The sequence below is a fragment of the Anarrhichthys ocellatus genome, unplaced genomic scaffold, assembly GCF_004355925.1.
Source record: "Anarrhichthys ocellatus isolate YVR2014 unplaced genomic scaffold, GSC_Weel_1.0 scaffold14, whole genome shotgun sequence".
Lineage (NCBI taxonomy): Eukaryota > Metazoa > Chordata > Actinopteri > Perciformes > Anarhichadidae > Anarrhichthys > Anarrhichthys ocellatus.
Genome location: NW_022280044.1, coordinates 1,544,609 through 1,567,464, shown reverse-complemented (window position 1 = coordinate 1,567,464; position 22,856 = coordinate 1,544,609). Strand labels below are relative to the sequence as shown.

At 43.6% G+C, this 22,856-nt stretch overlaps 2 protein-coding genes across 3 annotated transcripts; both read right to left on the bottom strand.

The window, feature by feature from the left end:
- Positions 1 to 1,465: 1,465 nt before the first annotated feature.
- On the bottom strand, positions 1,466 to 15,960 carry sesn2 (sestrin 2). 2 transcript variants are annotated; one of them, XM_031853935.1, is made up of 11 exons: positions 15,152 to 15,960; positions 13,989 to 14,054; positions 13,248 to 13,436; positions 10,783 to 10,965; positions 9,532 to 9,759; positions 9,222 to 9,354; positions 9,018 to 9,133; positions 8,796 to 8,879; positions 7,883 to 7,989; positions 7,660 to 7,804; positions 1,466 to 7,412 (listed from the first exon to the last, which is right to left on the bottom strand). In XM_031853935.1, the coding sequence occupies exons 1-11, from the start codon at positions 15,434 to 15,436 to the stop codon at positions 7,326 to 7,328; spliced, it is 1,623 nt and encodes a 540-aa protein (XP_031709795.1). In that variant the 5' UTR covers positions 15,437 to 15,960; the 3' UTR covers positions 1,466 to 7,325. The 2 variants fall into 2 exon arrangements, with proteins under 2 accessions (XP_031709795.1, XP_031709796.1); XM_031853936.1 differs by lacking the exon at positions 15,152 to 15,960 and adding an exon at positions 14,674 to 15,144 and having other exon boundaries at positions 6,354 to 7,412.
- A 1,407-nt stretch (positions 15,961 to 17,367) lies between these two features.
- Positions 17,368 to 21,785, bottom strand: matn1 (matrilin 1). The gene is made up of 10 exons (XM_031854200.1): positions 21,698 to 21,785; positions 20,178 to 20,362; positions 19,915 to 20,079; positions 19,592 to 19,814; positions 18,589 to 18,711; positions 18,310 to 18,482; positions 17,986 to 18,217; positions 17,717 to 17,869; positions 17,537 to 17,617; positions 17,368 to 17,417 (listed from the first exon to the last, which is right to left on the bottom strand). Exons 1-10 carry the CDS (start codon positions 21,783 to 21,785, stop codon positions 17,368 to 17,370), a joined length of 1,473 nt encoding a protein of 490 aa, XP_031710060.1.
- Positions 21,786 to 22,856: the final 1,071 nt, after the last annotated feature.

Here is a 22,856-nt window from a genome sequence, read left to right as displayed (position 1 = left end):
GGGGGGGGGAGGTGAGTGACAAGCGGCGGAATGAGAAAGTAGGCCAAGAGAGGATGAGTGGCAGAGAACCGGAGAGGGGAAAGGTTTTGGAGAATGTGAGAGAAAGGCTCAAGAGCGTTAAAGCGTGAATAAAGAGATGCGTGAAGGGAGACGTGAGGAGACAGAACAGTTAAAAGAAAAGAAAAAAAAAAGAGACAGCTTGAGATAAGGAAAGGAAGAGAGATGTGAGGTTAGCCACTTCCCTTTTTGCTTTGCAGTTTCGAGAAGGGGTACTCTTCTCTCTGGTCAAACAGCTGTGTGTGTGTATGTGTGTGTGTGTGTGTGTGTGTGTGTGTGGTGAAATAGACCTGTAAATGTCATTAGGCAGAGGTAACTGACACAAAGTGACATGCACTGACGATGTGAAATGCGTTTTACAAAGATCGTCGTAGAGAATAGATGTGCACATATACACGCAATCCGGACTTCCAGTTTTGAGCAAACCACATTGCTTCAATAGAGCTCGGGTTGACAAAGCAAAAGTTGGTGCCAGCATCAAGAGGAAATAACATACAGAGACGAGTGTAAAACGTTGTAATTGTATGCAGAGAACACTGGCTTTCCTGATAAACATGAGTGCATTTTCCTCAAATCAAATCTGCTAAGCGCCTTTTTAACGGACATTCCTCAGAGCACCAGCCGACAGTTTACTAGGCTCACCTAGCTGAAAGAAAACCTTAAAACATTTTGGGAAATACTCTTATTCGCTTTCGGGTGCTCAAAATATGAGAAAAAACTTTGTGCAAAATGCAGTACAATCCAACAGTACATAAAGTAGAGCCTCAAAACTGACTATGAAGTTGAATCAACAGCTCTCTAAAAGTTTCAACTAAACTGAAATGTACAGCAGAGCTGTTAGACAGCATTAGTGTTAGGTTAGCTACTGTATGGGTACCCAACAAACTGTCAAAAGGGTGCAGAGCGGCCTTCGGATTCAAACAGGCAACCTTTCAAGCTAACTAAACTGCAGGCTGCAGCATCCCCACCTACTGAGGAATGTCACATAGACAGGAAGAACAATACAGGTTGGGAGCAACGAAAAAAAAAACAAGTTATTCACTTTCATTATGAAAAAGCATCAAAGCTCCCAGTGAACAGCGTCAGGTTGGTCTCATCCACAACACACATTCCCACAAAATTCCTCTCAATCTTTAAAGCAACAGAGGCTATTATGGGCTACATCCAGGAGAGCAAAATATGCACACACACACATACACACTCACTCACATTCACACTCATTCACTGTATCAGGTCGGCCATCAGGAGAGTCACAGGAAGTTAGCCCTGTTAGAGTTTCCTGTCCACCCTTCGGATCACTCCCCCCTTTTCCTGGAAACTGAGGACGGAGTCCATCCACATCCACACACACACACACACACACACACCTTCCTCTCTGTTACTGTTTTTCTCTTCTCCGTGCCCACACCTCTCCAACAATAACCTTTATACTCTCTCTATCCAGCCTTCCACTGGACCGAAGCTGCTCACTTTCTCTGTGATGAACTTTAGAAAGTGACAGAGAAGAGGCCTCCTCCCTCATCTTTATCTCACCTCTTCTGTTTCTGCTTTTCTAAGATTGGCAGATGACCAGACAGGGTCAGCAGCACAATAACATGTAGTCTCACACACACACACACACACACACACACACACACACACACACACACACACACACACTGTGTACAGTCATACAGTCATTGTTCTCCATTGGGTTCCTGTTGATAAAATGTCCGTCTTCCCCTCTGCACACAAAAGCTGCTCCAACACCTGATAATTCAGTTGACCAGAGGTGTTTATACATAGAGGAAACTAACACTAAAGTCACACACACAGGTCACACGGCCCACTGAACAAAGGCGTCACCAATCAAGCATGTACAGAAAGCCAAGATATGCACTTGTGCACCCACATATAACCTGCCATGGTTAATTAAACACAAGCCAACATGTATGTGTCCGTTTCCATATTTCTCTTTCAATCAGCCACAAGCATTAAAGGTATGTAGAGCAAAGTGTGTGTGTGTGGTGGTGATGGGTGGTACATTTGGGTTGCACATTTAAATTGGCACACTTTGCACTTGTTGCTACTTTTTTGGTGTGTGTATAAAACAAGAGTCTGCATAAGTACTGAGAAGTACACCAAAGTAATTTAAGAACAGTTCCTTTGCCTTAAAAAAAAGAGTTTAGCTGTGACTCATAGTTTAAAATATGTAATGTTAAATTAAAAGCAATGAGAGCTGTATTGATATCCTTATGTACATAAAAGAATAGAATAAACAAACAGACTACAATGTTGCATTAAAAAGGCTCTTCAGTCATGTACGCACTGCCTTTCACCTTATCTAAAACATGTTTTGCTAGTTGCATATGGTGTAAGAATAACGTGGCACAGTCAATATTTCTCCGTCATGCATCTGTCATTAATGCTTCTTGCCACGAGCACAGCCCCAAAACAAACCGCTTTCAATCATATTCATCTCACAGAGATAATAGTATTTCCTGTTAGCTGTTTCAAAACCTCACTGACTCGTTGCTTACTGTCACAGCAGATTTTCACAGCGGCTGGCAAGAACAAATAATTAGACTACAGAAGCAGCTTTCTCTGTTGGGGAGTAGTGTGGAATTGGTTTGTGAATACAAGTCTGTCTGCAACAACAGCACGGACTAATACTTCCATCTTTATTCGATAATAAGCTTCAATGTTTGTGTTTTTAAAAGTTTTGCCAGGGTTGCTTTAACAAAATATACATTGTCTTGCCCATCGCTAATGGCATGAAGACGAGCAAGTAATTGAATTATTTTCACCATGCAGGTTTTGAAATAACCGCCTCCACCCAATACAATGAAGGTGAATAGAATTCCATAATTTACAGACTTCACTCCAAACACCAAAACAGTCAACTGTAACAATGAAGAACTGTCCTCGGTAAGATCAGTGGATTTTCCAAACTAACGTGCGAACGGTCTCTGGAAAGAGTCGCTGCTGAAGCTGAATTTACAATGTTATCTCTCAATGCTGTGAGCACCACAAATTCAATTAAATGTGTGTTTATTGTATTGGGGTTTGAGGCAGAGATCTTGGAGATGGATATCTTGAAACCTTAGAAAATGAAACCAAAACTATCTGCATAGCTGCATGTTTTCTATTTTGTTATTAAGAGATCTGACCTTTTAAGAGAAAACTATCACAGAACGGCACTAATGAAGAAATGCATTCTGGTCAATTGCTGCAGTAAAAGTAGCAGAACTTCACTCTGTTACAAAAATCTTGCAAAATGTACCTCAGTAAAAATATAGAAACATTATCAGCAAAGTGTACTTAAAGTACCCAAAGTAAAAGCACTCAGTATATAAAATGGCCCTTCAGTGTCATATTATTACATTATTGGACCCATTCAAATTGATGCACGGTGGAGCTTTAATGTAGAACAATCCATCATGTTTGTATTTTAAATATTAATCTGAAAAGCAAGCAACAAATACCTATATGTGTGGAGTAAAACTAACGGAGTAAAAAGTACAATATCTCCCTCCGAAGTGCAGTAGAAATGTAAAGTAGCATAAACTGGAAATACTCAAGTAATACCTCAGAATTGACATACAGCAACATAATAACTTGCTCTATAAGAATATAAGCAGAGCATTAGCACGCATTCAGTGCGCTCTTATGAAATCACAATAACATCACCCTCCATCGTCACACTCTCAAACAGCCAAATCCAAAGGACACACCCTTTCCTGCACAGTGGACTGCAGATAAGCTGCTCCCAGCGGGGAATTCACTGCAGGAACACAGAGAAACACAAACACACACGCGCACACACACACAATTGTTCAGATCTGTTCAGTTTCTGTACTTTTACACCAGCTCTTTCCAGACTTTCTCCCAACCTCCTCTTTTCTTGTTCCTCCATCTCTTTCTTATACCGTTCTCTTTTCTCTCTGAATCGCCCCTCACTAGCAGGAAGCCCTACAGGATGCAGAGGGTGAGTGGAGCAGGAATGATAGGACAATGGGAAGCAAGCTGTCACCGAACCCTCACACACATAGCACACACTCAAACACAGTACAAACACACACTCAAAAAGGAACTAGAGACCAACTAGAGACCAACTGGAGGTGGGGGCGATGGAAAAGTAAGGTGTCCCGGTCATCGGGACATCCTGTTTTCACATGAAGTCATCATATCCTCCAGATACAGGGGGCCGAGGTTGCTCGTTAGGAAGCATACATGAATTAAGTCATTTACGTTTAACAGTCTAATCCTGTTTTTCAAGGGGCTTAGGGCCTGCTACTATGGGTGCAACAAGAAGAGGAGTCTTCCTCAGGTTGCCCCAGTGGCTGACGACAGCAAAGCCCCTGTTGAAAATGACAGATTCAGCTGGAAGCTTCCATCCAGATGTCTAACATCAGCCTGTAAGGACAAGTGCTTCACCGTCACGGCCCTCAGCTGCTTGGTGGGAAAGCTGTGACGATGTTGACGTCCATTTCTTAACCCCACCAACTGAAAAACATATCCATGCCTCCCTTCTTCCTGCCTGGCCCCGAGGCTAAAGACAGGAACTGACCTCGTAAAGAAACAGGAAGTGATGAAGTCCGGCCTTGGACAGCCTCATCGCTTCTTTCCCCATCCGACCCTCAAAAATTCCACGACTATACTCCTTCACACAGACACACAAGCCACCGTGAAACAAAGATTAATGTTGATTACTTAAAGGACGGTGGTGTGATCCTCCCGGCTACCCATCATGATGAGGAAATAAACACCTCAGAGAGATGGACATGTTAAGGAAACATGCAGCCCTGCCTTTTCCTCAAGGTGGTTTCCTGTAGACTGGTTGCCAAATAAATCACATTTACGAAAGGAATATTCTTCCTCTGAAGCAGATTTAACATAAACTGACAGACGAAAGACCTTCAGCCAAAAAGTACTTTCGGAATTCATCTATCAAAAAGTTTGAGAAATGTGCAATACACTTACAAAAACCTCCAGTTGACCCGAGATGATGCGGTCAGCCACAAATCCAGATCCTATGATAAGTTACTGTTTGATCCTTCAACCGTTTCAATTTAACAATAAATGTACAATTACTTCAGCCGTATAGGTTTTTGATAGCAAGAGATTTCACCTTAAAGCACTTGTGACTAAGTTTTGGTAACTTCCTCTCTTTCTAAATTGCAATGTTGGCTGTTTGATTTCTAAATATCACCCTTTGTGGTATCCGTCCAGCATGAAGAGTGGAACTAGTGGTAGTCGACTTCATTAACATCTCACAGGCCACCCAAACTTCCTTTTATTGAACAGTAACTCCAAATTTACCCAATTTTCGAAAGCACTGAAACCACCCAATCGGGTTCGGACTGATCCATTTAAAAAAATGTACAGAGGGGTCTGGGCTGCTGATGTTCATCAGGTTGGTTTCCTTTTGCCTACCTCGGTTAAATTTACAGTCGAGTTTCTCACTCTCAGAGGTGACTTCCTCCACTTATATAGAACACAACTGAAAAGTTAAAAGCAAAACTAATTTGATAAGCAGCGTGGGAAAACGACCCACCTGTGTCTTATCAAAGCAAAGTTCTTCAAACAAAACACTCATTCTGTAATTATAAAAAGCCTACTGCAACTACAACTGATGTAGATTACGTTTTCAGACAGTATATGATAAACGGAGAAGACATACCGGACACAAAATGCGTCGTTTCCCCGTGGGGGTTTCCTTGTGTCCTGAGGTGAGAGTCAGCGGTGTCCAGTGGCTCGCGGGGCGGACGGAGAAAAGCCGCGAGCTACTGCGTTGAGCAAGTGAAAAGACGTGAGCGCGCGCCTCGTCCGGAAGGTCTTTGGGAACGGACTTCAAGCGCGCAAAGAAGTCCACCCCAGAGGAACGCGCGCGTGAAGTGGACAGTTGAAGACCGATGTTGATATGAAGGATATTACAAAAGACTCCTATGTGGGATACCTTTTAGAAATATGGGCTACCAGCCTTTTTTATCATATTCAAGAGGAATGCACCCCCAATAATTATTATTCTGTAAACTATCACACTGGAGATTCTAACATGAAATTATCTTTTACGATCATGTTGACAGCCATCATCAAAAAAAAAAAAAAAAAATAGTACGCCAGGCTACATTGATAAAGAAGGTTGAATAAGACTTTACTGTTAACGTAAAAGTTGATGTTCTAGCTGTAAGCACCAACTTTAGGTTCCCTCAAACACCAAGCAAACCGACAGTGGCTGGTGCTGATGCAGTCTGGGCGTGTTTTCAGTCTCACGGTGAGATGCGACACGCGCACTCTGTTGTGAACTACAGGAAGACATAACGAAATGTGCGACATCCGCGTGCGTATAATCCAAAAATGGTGTTTACTCTTGTGCGCTTTACTGGCACGTTGCTTTTCTTCTCGTGTTATTAATAATACTTTTGATCAACACCATGTCAGCCACATTCAGTAGTATTGTATATTGTCACACTATTGTCACACTATTACAGATCACATTAAAGAGTGACTTCGCAGAGTGAACTGTGGCGTCATTACAGCTTCTTTTAAGTCTGTCTCCATCGTGTGGGGAATCATGGTAACTCCTGCTGCAACACATCCAGAAGTTTGTGTTGAACTGTGTGTCTTGGATCATAAACACAAGAAATGTAAATCTCATAATAAAGTCTTTTACATCAGAATTCAAAAATAAAAAAGCAGATGACGTAGTCCGATGGTTTTTGCCAGAAAATGATGTCGAGACACAACACAGCGTTTACATTTTGGCAAAGTAACTTTTTATTGTTTATAAAAAATACAAGTTATTTGTTTTCATCTCAGCCTCTGCATGCTACAAACAGAGAGGACTGAGGCCCGAGTAGTCATGATGAGGCGAACGGCTGGTATCTGTGGGTGACAGATTATTGGCCTGAACAGACACTTCAATCACGATGATTTAGTTATACCAGTCCTTACTCCACCTGCATACCTTACTCGTAAGATATGTGTGTGTGTGGCGGAAACATGTGCAAGATATTCACAGCAACACTTGAGGCTCAATTGTGGGAAACGAAACCTGATTAATTTCAGTGCAAATAAGTAACAAGTTTTAAATATCAGATATCCCAGTCCCAAAGCAGCATCACAACATTAACACTGAAACTGGGAATATGCATAAACAACTATTCACTGTAGTGTGTATGTGTGTGTGTGTGTGTAAGATTGTCTGTCCATGTTGTGTTCTGCATTGGGTTGTGGTGCGTCACAGCTGGCTCAACATTTGCAGAAAACGTGCGAGAGTGAGTGCGTCATCTCATGAAGTGTGTGATGGCTCGTAAGGTATAAAGAAGGGCCGCTTGTAGCCGGGCTTCCATCACTATCAGGTTTGCATGAACCTGCAACACAAAAACAACAAAGAAATGACCTTCAGGTTACTAGATGATACACTTTTAAGTCCCGTCTGCAATTGAAAATCTCATTCTCTAATGACATTTAAAAAAGGAAGGAAAGAGAGGAAATGTCAAATCATTCATTCTTTGTTCAGAAGGTACCAAATAGAGACGCTGTGTTAAAATGTCAAACGATTCATTGATTGTGGCTGAAGAGGCCGGGTCAGGTGTGCGCGTTTGAACACGTTTGCACCTTTTCGGAGTGTCTGAAGTGTCTCCAGAATGCGTGGTAAACACGAGCCGTGGTCTGCTCGGGGTAACAGGCCATGGTCTTAACAAACACCTTCAGAGAGCGCTCCAACAGCACGTTCACGCTGCCGTAGTCATAATCGTCGTAGCTGCACAGGTACAATAACAAGTTACTGACACAGCAGAGACAAAACTAACTTTAAAACTTGATTTCTAAGAGCACTGACCGTATACCGTACAGACAGTGGATGTAGTTCCACAGAGCCTTTCTCAGAGTGTGAGTGTCCACACCTTCATGCATGGCCATCCTGTGGTAGGTCATGTTGCTCACAACCTGCAAAGATGTAGTTAAATCTCAATATAATAAGCTAAATCAATCTGATAAATTCACGTGTATACAGTTTCTTTTAAATGCGGGAAAACCCTACTAAAAATAAGCGATCGACTCCTTTCCCATTGCCAGTGGACAAGTGTAGCCCGGATCAGTTTACCTGTTGTAAGGCGCGCCTGGCCTGCACTGCTTTCTTATGTTGCGCATCGCCAGTAGATGTGGTAGTAACATTGAGACAATGGCAAATGCAGTCAAAAAGGTTGATATTAGCTGTATTTAGTTACAATCAACTATGTCGTTTGTCTGCCTGAATACATTTTTAAATCCAGTTCAATCCAGGTTGTGCAGGCAGCCCCACTGTAAAGACGCACTGCGCAGTTTTGCCCAAAGTGCTCTGTCATTTTTTGAAGCGTCCTCGTCTGTAGCGATGTGTCTCTGTCGGATTCTCTGCCTTTCTGGGGGTTTTTTTCCTGGTGCGTTCGAGGTTACAAACTCGACAGAAAACAGGGTTGAACAGTAGAAAGCAGCATGGAGGCCAGTGAAAATGTTACATTGTTTACTTACTACCCACTAATTTGGAACAATGTTCAATGCTTGGATGTGGACAGACAACATTTGTGGCTGAGATGAAAAAGAAAGCACCGTAAAATGAGCGTGTCCACCCTGGTGTAATAACAAATACCTTTGACTACAGCAGAGCCATTCGTCCGTGGAATGAACGCCGATTGTAACCCTTACTACTAAACATAACATTTATCCAGTGGGACAGGGGCTTTAGTGTACTTCTACAAGGTTAACGGTGAGGGTACCTGGAATTTTTCATCCAGGAGCTGACCCATGTCTGGCAGTAGTCTGTTGACCAGAGAGAAGCCGTGGTCCTCCCATGAGTAGTCCTGCACACATCACACACCAACATCAACAAACACGGGTCTCTGACACTTAGCGCAAACAATCACGAGGCACTGTGTATACTGTAAAAAGCCTGAATAAATAAATTAGGAATGTGAATGATCTCAACTGGAACACACTACCTGAGCTCTCATGGTGGGTGGCGACTGCTCTCCTTTGGGGGCAAAATCCTCGTATCTGAACTCTGGATCCTCCACCAGACGCAGCACCAGATCAGGTGGGGCTTCTCGCACAACCGCTAAAACAAACACGACAAAGAACACAAAGTGAGTGAACGAACGTCAAACAATGTGAATGACGCACGGGATGAACACGTATGTATTTACTGGTTGGTATGCTCTCGCTCCTCTCCCTCTCAAAGCGAGTAACCATCTCCTCCTGTGTGCACTCTTCCTCCTGCTGCTGCAGCTCCACCATCCTCTGCATCAACACCTCCACCTCCATCGCTCCATCACCCAACTGGAACAGAGAGAGAGGAATTTACTGAGTTCTTTATTTTAACAGTAAATCAATAATATGTCATGAATCTTCAACTGTTCCAAAACCGGCACAACTGGTAAAACATCACTGGAATTCTGTTGACATTGTTCAGTTTCAACCAGTCAGACCTGTGGTAAAAACGACTGTTTGACTCACCTCTTGCCTGCCATCCTCGTGAGCGGGGCTATGAGGGCTGTGGGGGCTTCGGGGAAGGTGACTGGGGGATGGGAGTTGGAAAGTATAACCTCCGATGTGGTCGGGTTCAGGGTTCAAGCCGCATCCCCACCCAAAGGAGCAGAGTGAGTGAGCGTGTGCCATCAGGATCACAGCGTGTATGAGTTCAGCCAGTGACCAGCGAGGCTCTGCTCCGGGACACACCAGCTCCTGCAGGGTAGAGGGGCAGGTGTTGGATAAGTGAGGTATTCTATCATGGCTTTGTCGGGTGGTATTGCCTGTTAGTTGGTTGGGGGCCTTCGCTTTAATATCTCAACAATTATTGGGGGGGGATTGCCATGACATTTCATACAGACATTCATGTCCCCCTCAGCATGAATTGTGATGATTTTGGTTATCCGTAACTTATTATCAAGCACCATCTTTTCATTTCTATACCTGCAAAACTAAGGACATTCATGTCAGCCTCGGCTGCACTGTGTGTTTAGTGCTACAACTGTTGGCTACAGCTCACGTTATCCACAGTTTCACAAGCGCGACTGAGAACTACTGCGAACTACTGTAGAGACATGGCGGTGCAACATGGCGGACTCCGTTAAAGAAAGTGTCGGTATGAAGCCCCTTGAAACTAGTGGAGGACACCCGGGCAATTGGGTTATTTCCAATAGAGAGACAAGCATTAGATTTATAATATATTTTAGATTTTTTGACATCGAGAGCATAGACTCTTCTTGTTAAGTTATGACCACCGAATACACAGGAGGCTAAAATAAAATGAACACCTGACAATATAGTTTAATCACAAAACGGCACAAAACCTCATGAAAACGCCACAAAAGGTGAATTACAATAGAACATATTATACTTATCTTTATTGAGTAATTTCAGATACAGTCAGAAAGCTAATGAATTAGATCAATTTACTGTTATATGATGACAAACAGTTTCATTGAATCAGTTTTAATGTTCCGTATCGTTACCCTCAGGTCCCGTTTTAAAGTGCCTAGCATGAGGGCCAAGAGATAAAAGCTTTCCCTCGTCTCTGCTACCATTCATACGTTAAAAGGGCATTAAACCCATTGCTCATTTGAACAGATTGCTTTGATTATTTACTTTAAAAACTCTCACTGAACTGAACCACTCTGTAATCTATGTCCTGTTGTTTCTTGTCGTCCATCAGTGTCCCTGTAAATAAAGAAACTGAACTTTTCAGGGCCTAAGTGGGTGTCTGACCTGGATGTGCTGCAGTGTGATGAGCCAGGGCCGGTGTGCCAGCAGCTTGTTGAGTGTTTGCAGGCTGTGGAGTTTGGTGGGAGCGTGCTTGAGACCACTTAGCCAGCTCTCCTCCCCTCCAGCGTCGAGGAAGCCCGCGCTGTGCTGCTGCACCAGGTACGAGCAGTGATGTCGAGCTGCGGCCTGCGAAACATAAATCACTCCATCCGTTAAAAGCACAGCTTAATCACTGCTCTGTGTATACCAGTGTCATAATGCATAAGAACTGCCCATGCTCATCAATATGAAAAGGGCTCAGAGGTTAAAGCAACACAACTACATTTCTCCACATATAGATCATTTTGAGTCTAATGACATGGCCTTTCTGAAGCGAAAGGGCAGCTAATGTGATGAATATATGAGCGATGAGCATCGTTAAATGTTTATGAGGGGATCAGTCTTTGGCAGACCCTGTTAGTGGCTCACTAGGATACAGTAGCTGAAATAAAACCCTCAAGCAGGGAACGACCTGCCACGTGCATCTGTCATAATTTAACTCACCCCGATTTTTAGATTACAACCACCAAAAATATATCCTGTTTCTTGACTTTGATTGCTTTCAAAATGTGCATTTTTGTACAATAGTTAACTTAAACCACTGTAGTATCTTGAAGGAAGGATAAGGGTTAGACAGAATCATTATCATCAGCGCTTGCTGCAACTGGAGGGTCGCAAAGCCACTGCACACATTAACATTCTGCTATAGAAGGGGAAAAAAGAATGTTCTGACTTGTTTATATTCATTTAAACAAATCACAGTTATCTTGGGGCTGCACCAAGCACACGATGCTGCAATGTTGCTCTTGCAAACTAGAAAGCGCAGATAGCGGAATTGTATTAGCAGCAGCTGTTTCTACCCAGCTATGGCACTGTGAGAGGTTCTGTTGGAAGTGTAGTTCTATCACATGACTCAGTGTGAATGCATCTATTCACTGGTCACTACAGCTGAACTGACTGTAAGTGGGCTGCAGAGGAAACAGCATTACAGCAATATTAGTATAATAAAATCTATTCATAACTATATTAAGATAAAAGAATGAAACCATAAAAACAATTTGGCACACTTGACTTGGTCACAACAAGAGAAAATAATGCAGAGTATTTTACATGACATTACTTTGAATGTTTAAGCTGTTATGCAAGCAATATCTCGCCTAAACATTACACAGATAGACTCACTGGTCCTAATTACAGGCTTGAGAGCATTTATAGCTATTATCATTGCCACCTCATTCCTCACAAAAACTTTTTACGGTTATGTTTTAACCTTCCGGGTCACAGCTGGCAGGATTTAACTCAGCGCACCAGGATGGAAACTCTAACCGACAACAATACCATCTGCTTAAAGTAAAGGATAAGTTAACTGTGTACTAATATTATGTTGATGTATTTACGTAGTCCAATAGTGTTTGATTGTGCATGTATAGATCAAATGCTTTACTTTTAAGTAACAATAAGAATGACATTTAACATGTTTTTTTTTTTAATATATATATATATATATATATATATATATATATATATATATATAAACGTGGGAGCAAATACAAAAAAAAAGAGACTAGCAGAGCAACTTTGCAGAGCAATTTACCAATCAATGAAACAATATGCAGTACATGCATCCCACTATGGACTCTATATCGTTTCATTTGTTGACCAACCCAGCTTAGTATCAATCCGTTACAAGCTTTATAGGGGAAAAAATGAGTACAACCTCATTGGGAGCCGATAGTGAAACCTTGTTCTGGCTTAATAGTCTTTCCAGAGAACCCTCTTTTAATCAGACTATTACCTAATAACTTTGAGTAAACGCCATTAGGGAAACGTTTCTACACTAGGTGTCTATCTGATAGTGCTGTCGCCAAATTTAAAGAAGCGATTCCATCTGCATTTAATTCAATAACCATGTCTCAATATAACAGAGGACTCTTGTGCTAACTTTTGTCTGTCCCAGATCGATCACAGTGTCGATAGTGCTACAGCCTCACTGTGAACGACAATAGACTTTATTGCTCCTCTAAAAAAAGATAATAAAACAGAGGAAGTTCGCTCCATGGTATAACCCTCAAATTAAAGCAAACATCGCAAAAACTTGAAAGGATATGGCGTTCCACCAATTTGGAATAATCTCGGTTTGTCTGGCGAGAAAACATACAAGAAGGCCCTCTGTAATGCCAGAGCAGCTTATTACTGATCATTAAAAGACAAAATAAAGAACAACCACAGGTTTCTCTTCAGCACTGCAGCCACTGTGACAGAGAGTCACAGCTCTGTTGAGCCGTGTACTCCTATAGACCTCAGTAGTCGTGTTGAATATAAAGTTTTACCATCAGGAGAGCACATGAGGCCCTCGCTGTGGTCACTGGCATTGATCTGAAAAGCTCCGATAGGTGTGACTAGTTAATCATATACTGTGATTCTCTTACCATAACAGCGATGTAATGTCTCCAGTGACGGGGCAACGGGCCGTCCATCTCCAACAAAGCATGCTGGGTCCTCAGGAAGCAGCTGAGGTAGGCGGGGTGCATTGCCATCACCATTGAGATGTGGTCCACGCGGCCCACTGAAAGGAAAGATTCGATGAGGATGTCCTGATCCGGCACTTCTTTCAACATCTAAAGACAAAGAGCAACACAACTAAACTCACTTTATGTTGTTACAATGCTTGAGGACACGTTGGTAAGGATTCACTTAACAATGCTGGAAATAAAGAGCCTTTAAAAGCTGATGCAACATTTCCACTCTCTCCAGTGGAAAGCTTCCAGTAAGTCACATATTAAATTAGATTTTTGAGTCATCAGCTTTTGCAACATGTGTGCATTATTGCTTGTCTTGATGACATGAAGCAACAGCTGTTGCGGCAGAATAGCTGGCTGCACAGCTGCACGTTTATCACGATGCCAGCCTGAAACGAGCCCAGTTCAGTCTTTGGTTAAGACACGGAGGCAAGCTCTGCGCCACCCTGAAACCAACTGGTGAAACTGCATCCCTTGTTTAAATAGTTTGATCAATAAACATTACATGGCAAATAAGAAATGGTGATCAACAATATACACTGCTCCAATCCTCATGGGATTTACTATTGGAAAGAAAACCGCAATTTTTATTATTAATACCTTTAATAATGGGGTAAATAGATGTACTTTCAAAAAACAAGCCATACACACCTCTTTTGCAGGAATAAAGGCACTTGGGCCAGATGCCAGCGCCCGAGGTACTTCAACTCCTTGTTCCTAAGCAGGAAGACACAGAGAGTTTGGTAAATAACACCGTGAAATAACATCTAATTTAATGTCGGATTAATCTGACAATTATCTTCTCGATAAATCGTTTGAGCTATCAAATGTCACAAAATAATACAGAATGCTTGTTGGATATTGTCCTCAAATTACTTGTTTTGTCTGATAAACAGTCCGAGACGTAACGATATTGAGTTCACGATGACGCAAGACAAAGAAAAGCAGCAAAGTTTCACAACTGAGAAGCTGGAATGAAGGAGTGTTAGGCCTTTCTGCTCAAAAACTTATAAATCAATCATCCAAGCAGTTGTTCTGTTGATCGACAAATCGATGAGTTGTCTTAAACCGTATACATTAATTCATCACAATTAAAAAAACGTTTTGAGCAAACAACTAAAGGGTTAGATCTTCTTCAACATCTTCAGAATACATGAATAATACCGATTTTACATATAAATGCATGTTATTTGAAGATAAATGAGAAATCAGCTTTAACCCCCATGAACTTGACTAGACTTTACTTAGACTGCAGCAGCTGTTCTGTAACTGGAGAGCCCGTTTTATAACCTTGCAGCCCATAAAATCTGTAACCAAAGCCACGCATTCAACTCACAGACATCATCAGAAGGCCGGCACAAACAAAAAAAGTCTCCGCTCGTTATCTCCAACAGAGACGACACATACACTGAAAAAGCCTCCAACACCAGCTTTGACTTTATATTCCCAGAACGTGCAGTGAGCTGTGGAGAGGCTCGAGGGGGGGGGTGTGTCCGATGTGTTGTTCAGTTCAGGACAGCGGGAGGGGGCGTGTCCGGACATAGAGGGGGCGTGTCCGGCCAGCTTGTTTGTGCTCGCCACAGCAGAGTCTTGCGTCACCTCACACAGTTCAATGTCTGATGAAATATCAAGCAGTCTGATGGAAAGTGCTAATCAGCTGATAACTCTTGGCTGATCAGACCGTAACGTTATCGCGAACCGTTATTCAATCATCCACCTATTCTTGGCATTTTATGATAAGCAGCTAAAGCAATAACATTCGTGCTAAAAAGAAAAAATACTAAGATACTACCAAATACTATCCCAACATTTACCTGTGCGGTTCGCAGCAGCTCGGTCGCTCTCCCCCGAACCTCCTGCAGTGGACACGACCGGGACAGTCGAAGCAGATTTAAAAGTGTTTGTTTACTGATCAGCTGGTCCGATCCCAAGCACGCCAGAACCCCCTGACTGAGCTCCTCCAGAGACGCTGCTCGCTCGTCCTCGTCCTTGCTGCACAGCCGTGCTAAGCTTTTGACAGTCGGGCCAACGTCGGACTCTGACTCGTACTGGTGTCGACCGGAGCCTAGACCCGGTGTGTTGTATCCGTTGCTCGCCATCTGTTGTTATTGGTCCCAAAACACCTCGAACGGATTCTTGACGCACCCGTGTTGAGCTCGTGCTAGCTACAGTTAGCTCAAGACGCAAACGTTGGTGTTCTTTTAAATGCCCGGATGCTCGATCGTGTCTGTTGTCAGTTGACTGCGCAATAATCTGTTCCACCAATCATTAAAGCAAACGGACCTTCTTCAAAGCTGTCTCGCACACCAGAGACAGTTATCTGTGCTCATACCCCCGGGTACCGGGACCGTAGAGACGGTCTGCCCCGGTTAGCTCGCTCAGCTAGCCTAGCTGCTGTTAGCAGATGCTGCAGGCTGTAAAACTCAATAACAGCGTTTAACGGTGGCTCGGTAACAAAAACAAAACACTGTGAGCCAGTGGTTCGTGTTTTGGACTGGACTCCCAGACTAGAGCACAGTGCAAAGTTTAAAATCAGCTTTCATGAAGCACCAAGAGACAATGACAGGCTTTGCTCGCTGGTTTCGTTCAGCTGTTCGGAGTTGAAGAACTTTTTTCTCCTGTTATGCAACGTCATTGTGACGTTGTGAAAACTTTTCTCACCAACAAACTGCACTTTTTAAGGTGAATAAATACTTCTCAATAAAAAAAACAATGTTTCAATTTCTGAACAATTCAACCTTCACTTACACTTAACATGTAATATAAAATAAAACATAAAACTTGTCAATACACCTGTTTGCAGCTTTCTAATAATTACAAATTTGCATGACTGTAGCAACTATTGCCCATTAATCTATTTATGAATCAATTAAGTATGTAGTCTATAACATGTATTATATGGACCCTGAGTCTGAAATAAAGTTTGATTGATTGATTGATGTCAACACAGATGACAGATCAAAATCATCATACTTACCAGAGCCATAGATTTGCTGTTCTCCATTTTATAAAATTAAACTGTGAAAAGCAGTAAGTTTCCTGTTTACATTTTCTTGACAGGGAACCCCACAAATCCACTAGTATGGATCCTACTTTGTTTTGGTTCTGATCACTGTCATATGGGAATCATTTGAGTACTTCAGAAATACTTTATGCAGAATTACAATAAAGTTATGAGTGAAAAAGACTGTCGTTACGTACATCTTACACTATTCATTGAAACAGTCCACCATTTTGCTGGGAACACCTGTCAAGCCCTTGTGGTCCTCTGAGCCCACATTTGGGGACCATAGGAATATTCAATGTCCTTTTTATACTTATTCATATTTCATTAACTAAAATTGTGTAAAAGTAAGAATTGCTTCGTTTCTGTGTGTGCATACAATAGTTTCACAATTTATATTATGTACTTCCTGAATCACCTTTATTTAGGAAAATAAAAAAACATCAGACATATTTCTTATATTAATTTACCTGTATATATATTATATACCATGTAGGACATTAGATATGTGTGGGGCTAAGAGAAAGATGACAGTGTCAAATAGAAACAGACAAACAAGTGAGGGTGATACGCTGCTCCGTACACAGACTCAAAGCAGTTTGGGGAAATTCAACATTGTGGCAGCAACAAAGAAAAACCCTTCAGTGTATCGTCACCGTTTCCCTATGAGGGAAGACTTTTATTAACAAACACACAGGCTGGCTATGGAGCATGACCTTCGGAGCACACATAAAAGGCGTGGTCCCCATGGCAAACCGGCGCTTCGTGTCCCAGGAGACCCAAGGGTGGAGGAGGTAACACAGAGAGAGGAGGAGGAGGCAGAGGTAACACCGAGAGAGGAGGAGGGGGCAGAGGTAACACAGAGAGAGGAGGGGGCAGAGGTGGTTTGGGAGAGCTCAGGATACAAGCAGAGGTCAGGGTTCACACTCACACGGGTTTCTCTTCAGTATTTTACAGGAAGTAAAAGGTGTTTGTGTGTGTGTTTGTGGGTGTGCGGATGTATAGGAAAGAGAGGGATGTGAGTCCTCAGACGATTTTGTTCTCCAGCAAGGCGATCCTCTTCGTCATACTGTCTAGTGAGATTTTGTCAAGGACATGCAACAATGAAGACAAAGACACCACATATGATAACTACATTATAACCCTCCCTCCAAACATCCTATTCTAACACCGTTTCACCCATTGTAAAGGATATATTTTTTTGTTAGTGCCTGCAGGGCTTGTTCTACTTTCTTTTGGAACTTTACGAGGGAGTCACATTCACAAGGGTCCTCCTCTGTAGGAACAGAAAGCACAAGTTCTGGGTTATTGTACCAGTATGTAGTGAAATGACTTGTTTGTAGATGTATGCTTGTATTCAATGATCATGTGGGACCTTGACAGATGTTAATCTGCAGCTTCTTGGCGATCTGGGTCATGGCTTTGAAGTCAGCAGTGTAGAAGTAGTGCTCTCCAGTCGGCTCAGAGGCGATCTCTTTCAGCTCATTCTCCACTGCGTTGCCCACTCCAACAGCGTACATCTTGAAACCTGCAACATAAACACAGACAGGTTTCCCCTCATCTGAATGGTAAAAGTAGGGTTTGGATTGTATCTACTTACACTACACCCATGCATTAAGAAGAGATCCATCCTCTCCCTCTCACCGTGCTCCTTGGCCTTCTTGGCGGCTTCTCCGATGTAGTCCTGGCTGCGTCCGTCAGTGAAGACGATGCCCACCTTGGCGACTCCAGGCCGGGCGCCCTGACCGGCGCTGAAGCTGTTGTCTGTCAGATAGCGGAGAGCCTGGCCCGTCATGGTTCCCCTCTCCATGTAGGCCATCTTCTTCACAGCTTCCTTCAGGTCCTTCTTGTTGTTGTAGTGGCCCAGGGGGAACTCCTGCAGGAGGGAGACGGAAACATGACGTTGACGCGTACGAGAAGGAGGTTGAATATTAGGTGGACACTGAAATGGCAAACACAGATACGTGCCTGTCGGACTGAGCTGGAGTACTGGACCAGTCCGACGTGAGCCTTGCTGTCGGAAACATCCAGTTTGTCTACGATCTGGTTGATCCACTTCTTGACCAGCTCAAAGTTCTCTGGACGCACGCTCTTAGAGCCATCGATCAGGAACACCACATCTGTCGCCGCATTGCTGCAAGCTGGTGATGTCAGACACACAACAGGGCCTGTTACTCTGGTAGCACAATTGCTGAGCTTGGACAAATACCTTCACACACACGCGCGCACACGCAAACACACACTCACCACTGCAGCTGCGACCATTGTCCATGAGGGTAAAGCCATCTTTGCAGGCACACTTGTATGATCCGGGGGAGCTGATGCATACCTGCTCACAGTCATGATCCCCAGTGGCACACAGGTCCGACACTGTGTGTGTGTGTGTGCAGAACACACGTACACACAGTAGAATATATGTTGAGGCACACACACACACAGAGGGAGGGGGGGTTAGGAGGAGAGAATGAAACTATGTCAGTTTGAAAACGGGAAAAATCTAGCTTTGATTTTTAATGATCCACTGTGACCTGCAGCCAACAGTTTTGAATATGTGTGGACGGAGCATGAATCCAGTGGATCCTTAAAACAAACAGGTGGAGAAGATTGGAGTAGCCTCAAATAAACAAGATCCGTTTTGTCTGTTTCTAAATGCGAGGCACAGGCTCGTCCAATAACAGTCCAACACTGTGGTCATGCAGCGCTGCCCTTGGATGAAACATCTGCAGCGAGACTGGCTGCTGCGTAGTGAGTGGCAGGCAGCAGGCAAAACTGCCGCAGACTGGGAGAGCCAAGGGGGCGTCAATAATTAGAGGTTTAACGATTGTCACTAATGGATCGGTAATTACACAGAGATCAGTCTCGCCTCTCGGTTATGCGAGTGTTGACTGAAGAACAGGAGCGCATTTTGTTCCTAAAGGTTGTTCCTGCCCTACATGCCCTCGTGCAGTGGGAGTATTTAATGAGTTTGAACGGTCTTGTTGAGGGAGAGCAGAGGAGCAACATGTAGGAATGAAAAGATGACAGTCCTGACACCTTACCCTCAGTATAGGGCGGCAGCTCTCTCCACAGTGATGAAGGATAATGATGATGATGATGACCCGCCCTGACAGGGATTCTTCTCAACCATCTTTTCCTGTTTCCATCGCTACAGACTAATCTCAGTTTTCTGCACCTGTCCCTCTAACTTTAACAATAACGCCCTCATCCTTCCTTCTTCTTCTCCCACTTCCTCTTCCTCCGCCCATCTTACCACAGAAGGCCTCCTGGAACTTCTTGGTGAGCTTCTCGATGACGCTGTAGCTCTCCACGTAGTCCACGTGGTCATCCAGAGGATCACTGGCCATCTGCTTCAGGGTGCTCATGTCCACACGTCCCACGCCGATGGCAAAAATCTCAATACCAGCATCCCGTGCACGCTGGGCCACATCCTTCACGCTGTCCTGGGGACGCCCGTCTGTCACAATAATGGCAACCTGCGAAGGACGAGGAGCAAAATAAGATAAAAAAAGAGGATCATAATGATGGGTTATATGTTGAGTTGCGTGTGTAAATGCATGTAAATGTGTGTCTGACCTTGCTGATATCAGGAGATTTGACGCGAGCGCCCTCGGCCTCACTGAAGGCCACATTCATGGCAAACTGGATGGACAGACCAGTCATTGTTCCAGTGGACAGGGGCTCGATCTTGGTCACAGCCTTAATCAGCCCGGCTTTGGTGCGGTGCGTCTTCAGAGACACCTACAGTTGCGTAATAATAACAAGGTCAGTAATATCAAATACCTTGACAAATTAATAAAAACTGTTCAGTGCTAGCGAAGGCTAGCGGAGCCCCGTACCTCGTTGTTGACGTGGCTGGCATAGTTGACGACTCCCACGCGGGTGGCGTTGGGTCCAACATCCAGCCCCTCGATGACCTTAGCCAGGAACACCTTGACCTGCTCAAACTCTGAAGGCCGAACGCTCCGACTGCTGTCGATGATGAACACGATGTCTGTGGGACGAGTTTTGCACAAACCTGCCGCTACACATGAAGACAGGAGGACAGAAAAAAAAGATTATTATGGATTCTTCTAATAATAGTTTTCATAACACTTGTACATCCACATAATGGTTCAGAAATGTAGATGGATAAAAGAAAAAGAAAATTGATGAAGAAGTGAGAAAAGGGGAGGGTGGGAGGACCATGGGGAGAACGGAGGTATTGAGGGGAGAAGGGAGGGTCAATGGGACAGGATGCAGGGAGGCAACAGGGGTGGAGGAAGACGAGGGTGGAGGAAGAGGCGGAGAAAAGAGAGGTAAAAAAAGGACAGAAAAAGATCAAATGGGCCTGCTTTAAAAATATGTTTTTTAAACTCTTAGATAATAATATGAATAAAAATGAATAATTATTAAATACAATTATTAGATTAAAAACTGAACAAAATCAGCAAGAAAGTGAGATGTGGCTGGAAGCTCAGAAAAAGTGACTCTTGAGTTAAGATTTTCATTATATTAACGTTTTTGCTGAAAAAGCTTTAACTGTTCAGCTGCAAGCACCCGATGGAGCTACCTAATGAGTGTGAAAGACAGAGAACTGTTTTGTGATAGTGTAGTCATAATAATAATAATAAAACAGTTTGAATCAGGGAGGATGTGTTGGATTTTCAGTGAGGGTCCAGGCTTTATTAAGGCCTTGTTAAATTAATCGCTAAAACATCCAGTGTCCCTTTAACATTACTGATCTCCCTTCTCACCCTTCACCTCTCTCCCTCCCTTCAGTTTTTTCTCCCACCAACTTTTACATCACACATGCACACACACACACACACACACAGCGTACCAACTACCAAACTCCATCCTGAAACAGTCATCTAAACACCGGCAACAACACAAAAGACACTTTAATATAATGTAAAATGTTGTCTTCAACACTGGCTGACTAAGCACTTCAAATCAATAAATACCCAAGGACACTGAAAATTAATTATATTATTTTATAATTATACTGACTAAATTCAATTTAAAAAGACTAAATTTATTAAATACTTCACTTTTTCCATTACTCTCCTTCAATTCTGTTACCTCTGTGAATGTATTCCACTCTACAGCAAAGCAACTGGTTAACACACATCACACCGTCCCTGGATTTATGGACAAGAATGAACTTAGAGGGATATTCTTCTAAAATGCTGTTACCTCTGTATTTACGTCGTACTTATTCATCTTATGTCAATTCTGTGAGTCACTTTCCACTGGAGATATATTTGAGGACAAGGAGTGAAAAGAGTATTAGATGTCAGGTATCTCACCATCAAAGACTCTGAGTCCTCAACTGGCATTAGAAACAACTTTTAGGGTTAAAGGTCATCATTCTTACCCATGGCGGCGGCCGTGCGGAGGTCCACGGTGGCCTGAGCCCCCATGAGGCCGAGCAGCAGCAGGAAAAACGACGGGGTAGGCGTCATGGTGACAGCGACAGAGGGGGTCCGAGTGTGTCGAGAGACAGTCCGAGAGTGAGAAGCCAGAAAGGAGACGGAGCAGGGCGAAGGGAGTTCCAGGAGAGAGGATGGCCACAAAGTGAGACTGAGTGACTCTGAGCTGCAGGTTATCAATGCAAGTGCTTCACACACTCAGCCCACAGGCCGCCGCCCCCCCCCCCCCCCCCCCCCCCCCCCCCACCCCACCCCTCTCCATAGTGGCAGTGTATGTATGTAGATGTGTGTGTGCGCACGGGTAAGAGAGGGAAATACCTGCTCTGGGAGGACCTAAAAAGGCGGGCAAGGAAAGACAAACACACCTTGATATGGCTATGATGAACAGGTTGTGTGTGAGAGAGAGAGTAGTAGAATCTGTGTTGTACGCATGCTCGAGTACCTGAGCATGTACAGTATGTGTGTGTGTGTGTGTGTGTGTGTGTGTGTGTGGCTGGGGGTACAGGAGCGGCTGGGGTTTGGTGCAAAGTGCGCGCCAACGCAGCCCCAGGTTGGATTTGGCCAAAGCTCAAATAAACACCAACATGAATTCCTCTTTTCTCCCCGCGTTCCCTCGTATAGCAAACACACATTTATGGTGCGGAAGTGAAGGAGAGCCACCGTACACAGCCCGCAGTGTTCCCGCTGCTCTGCACGTTGGGAGGTGTGTGTGTGTGTGTGTGCATTTTGTTTTTGCATAAGCATGCACTTCTGTATAACCTGAAGTATACAAGCCGATTCTTGGATTCCTAAGTTCAGCTCAGTCCAGCTCCTGAATCATTCATAACATTTTGTGTTTTTCTATCACTTGTCTGGTCTCATCCATCTTTTCTCCCATCCTTTCTCCCATCCTTCCTCTTCTGCATTTCTGTGGATTTTGAAAGCCTTGACTTTCATAAACATTTCAGATCAAATTTAGCCTCAAGCTGCACAATAAACATAAAAATAGAAGGTAAAGATTTCCTGATTCCAACCAGATCAAAATCAAATGTTCCCCCTGACTCTTCTTCCTGCCTTTCCCCCATTACTCTCCTCTCCTCTGTCAGGTAGGCGGCGGGCCCCAGC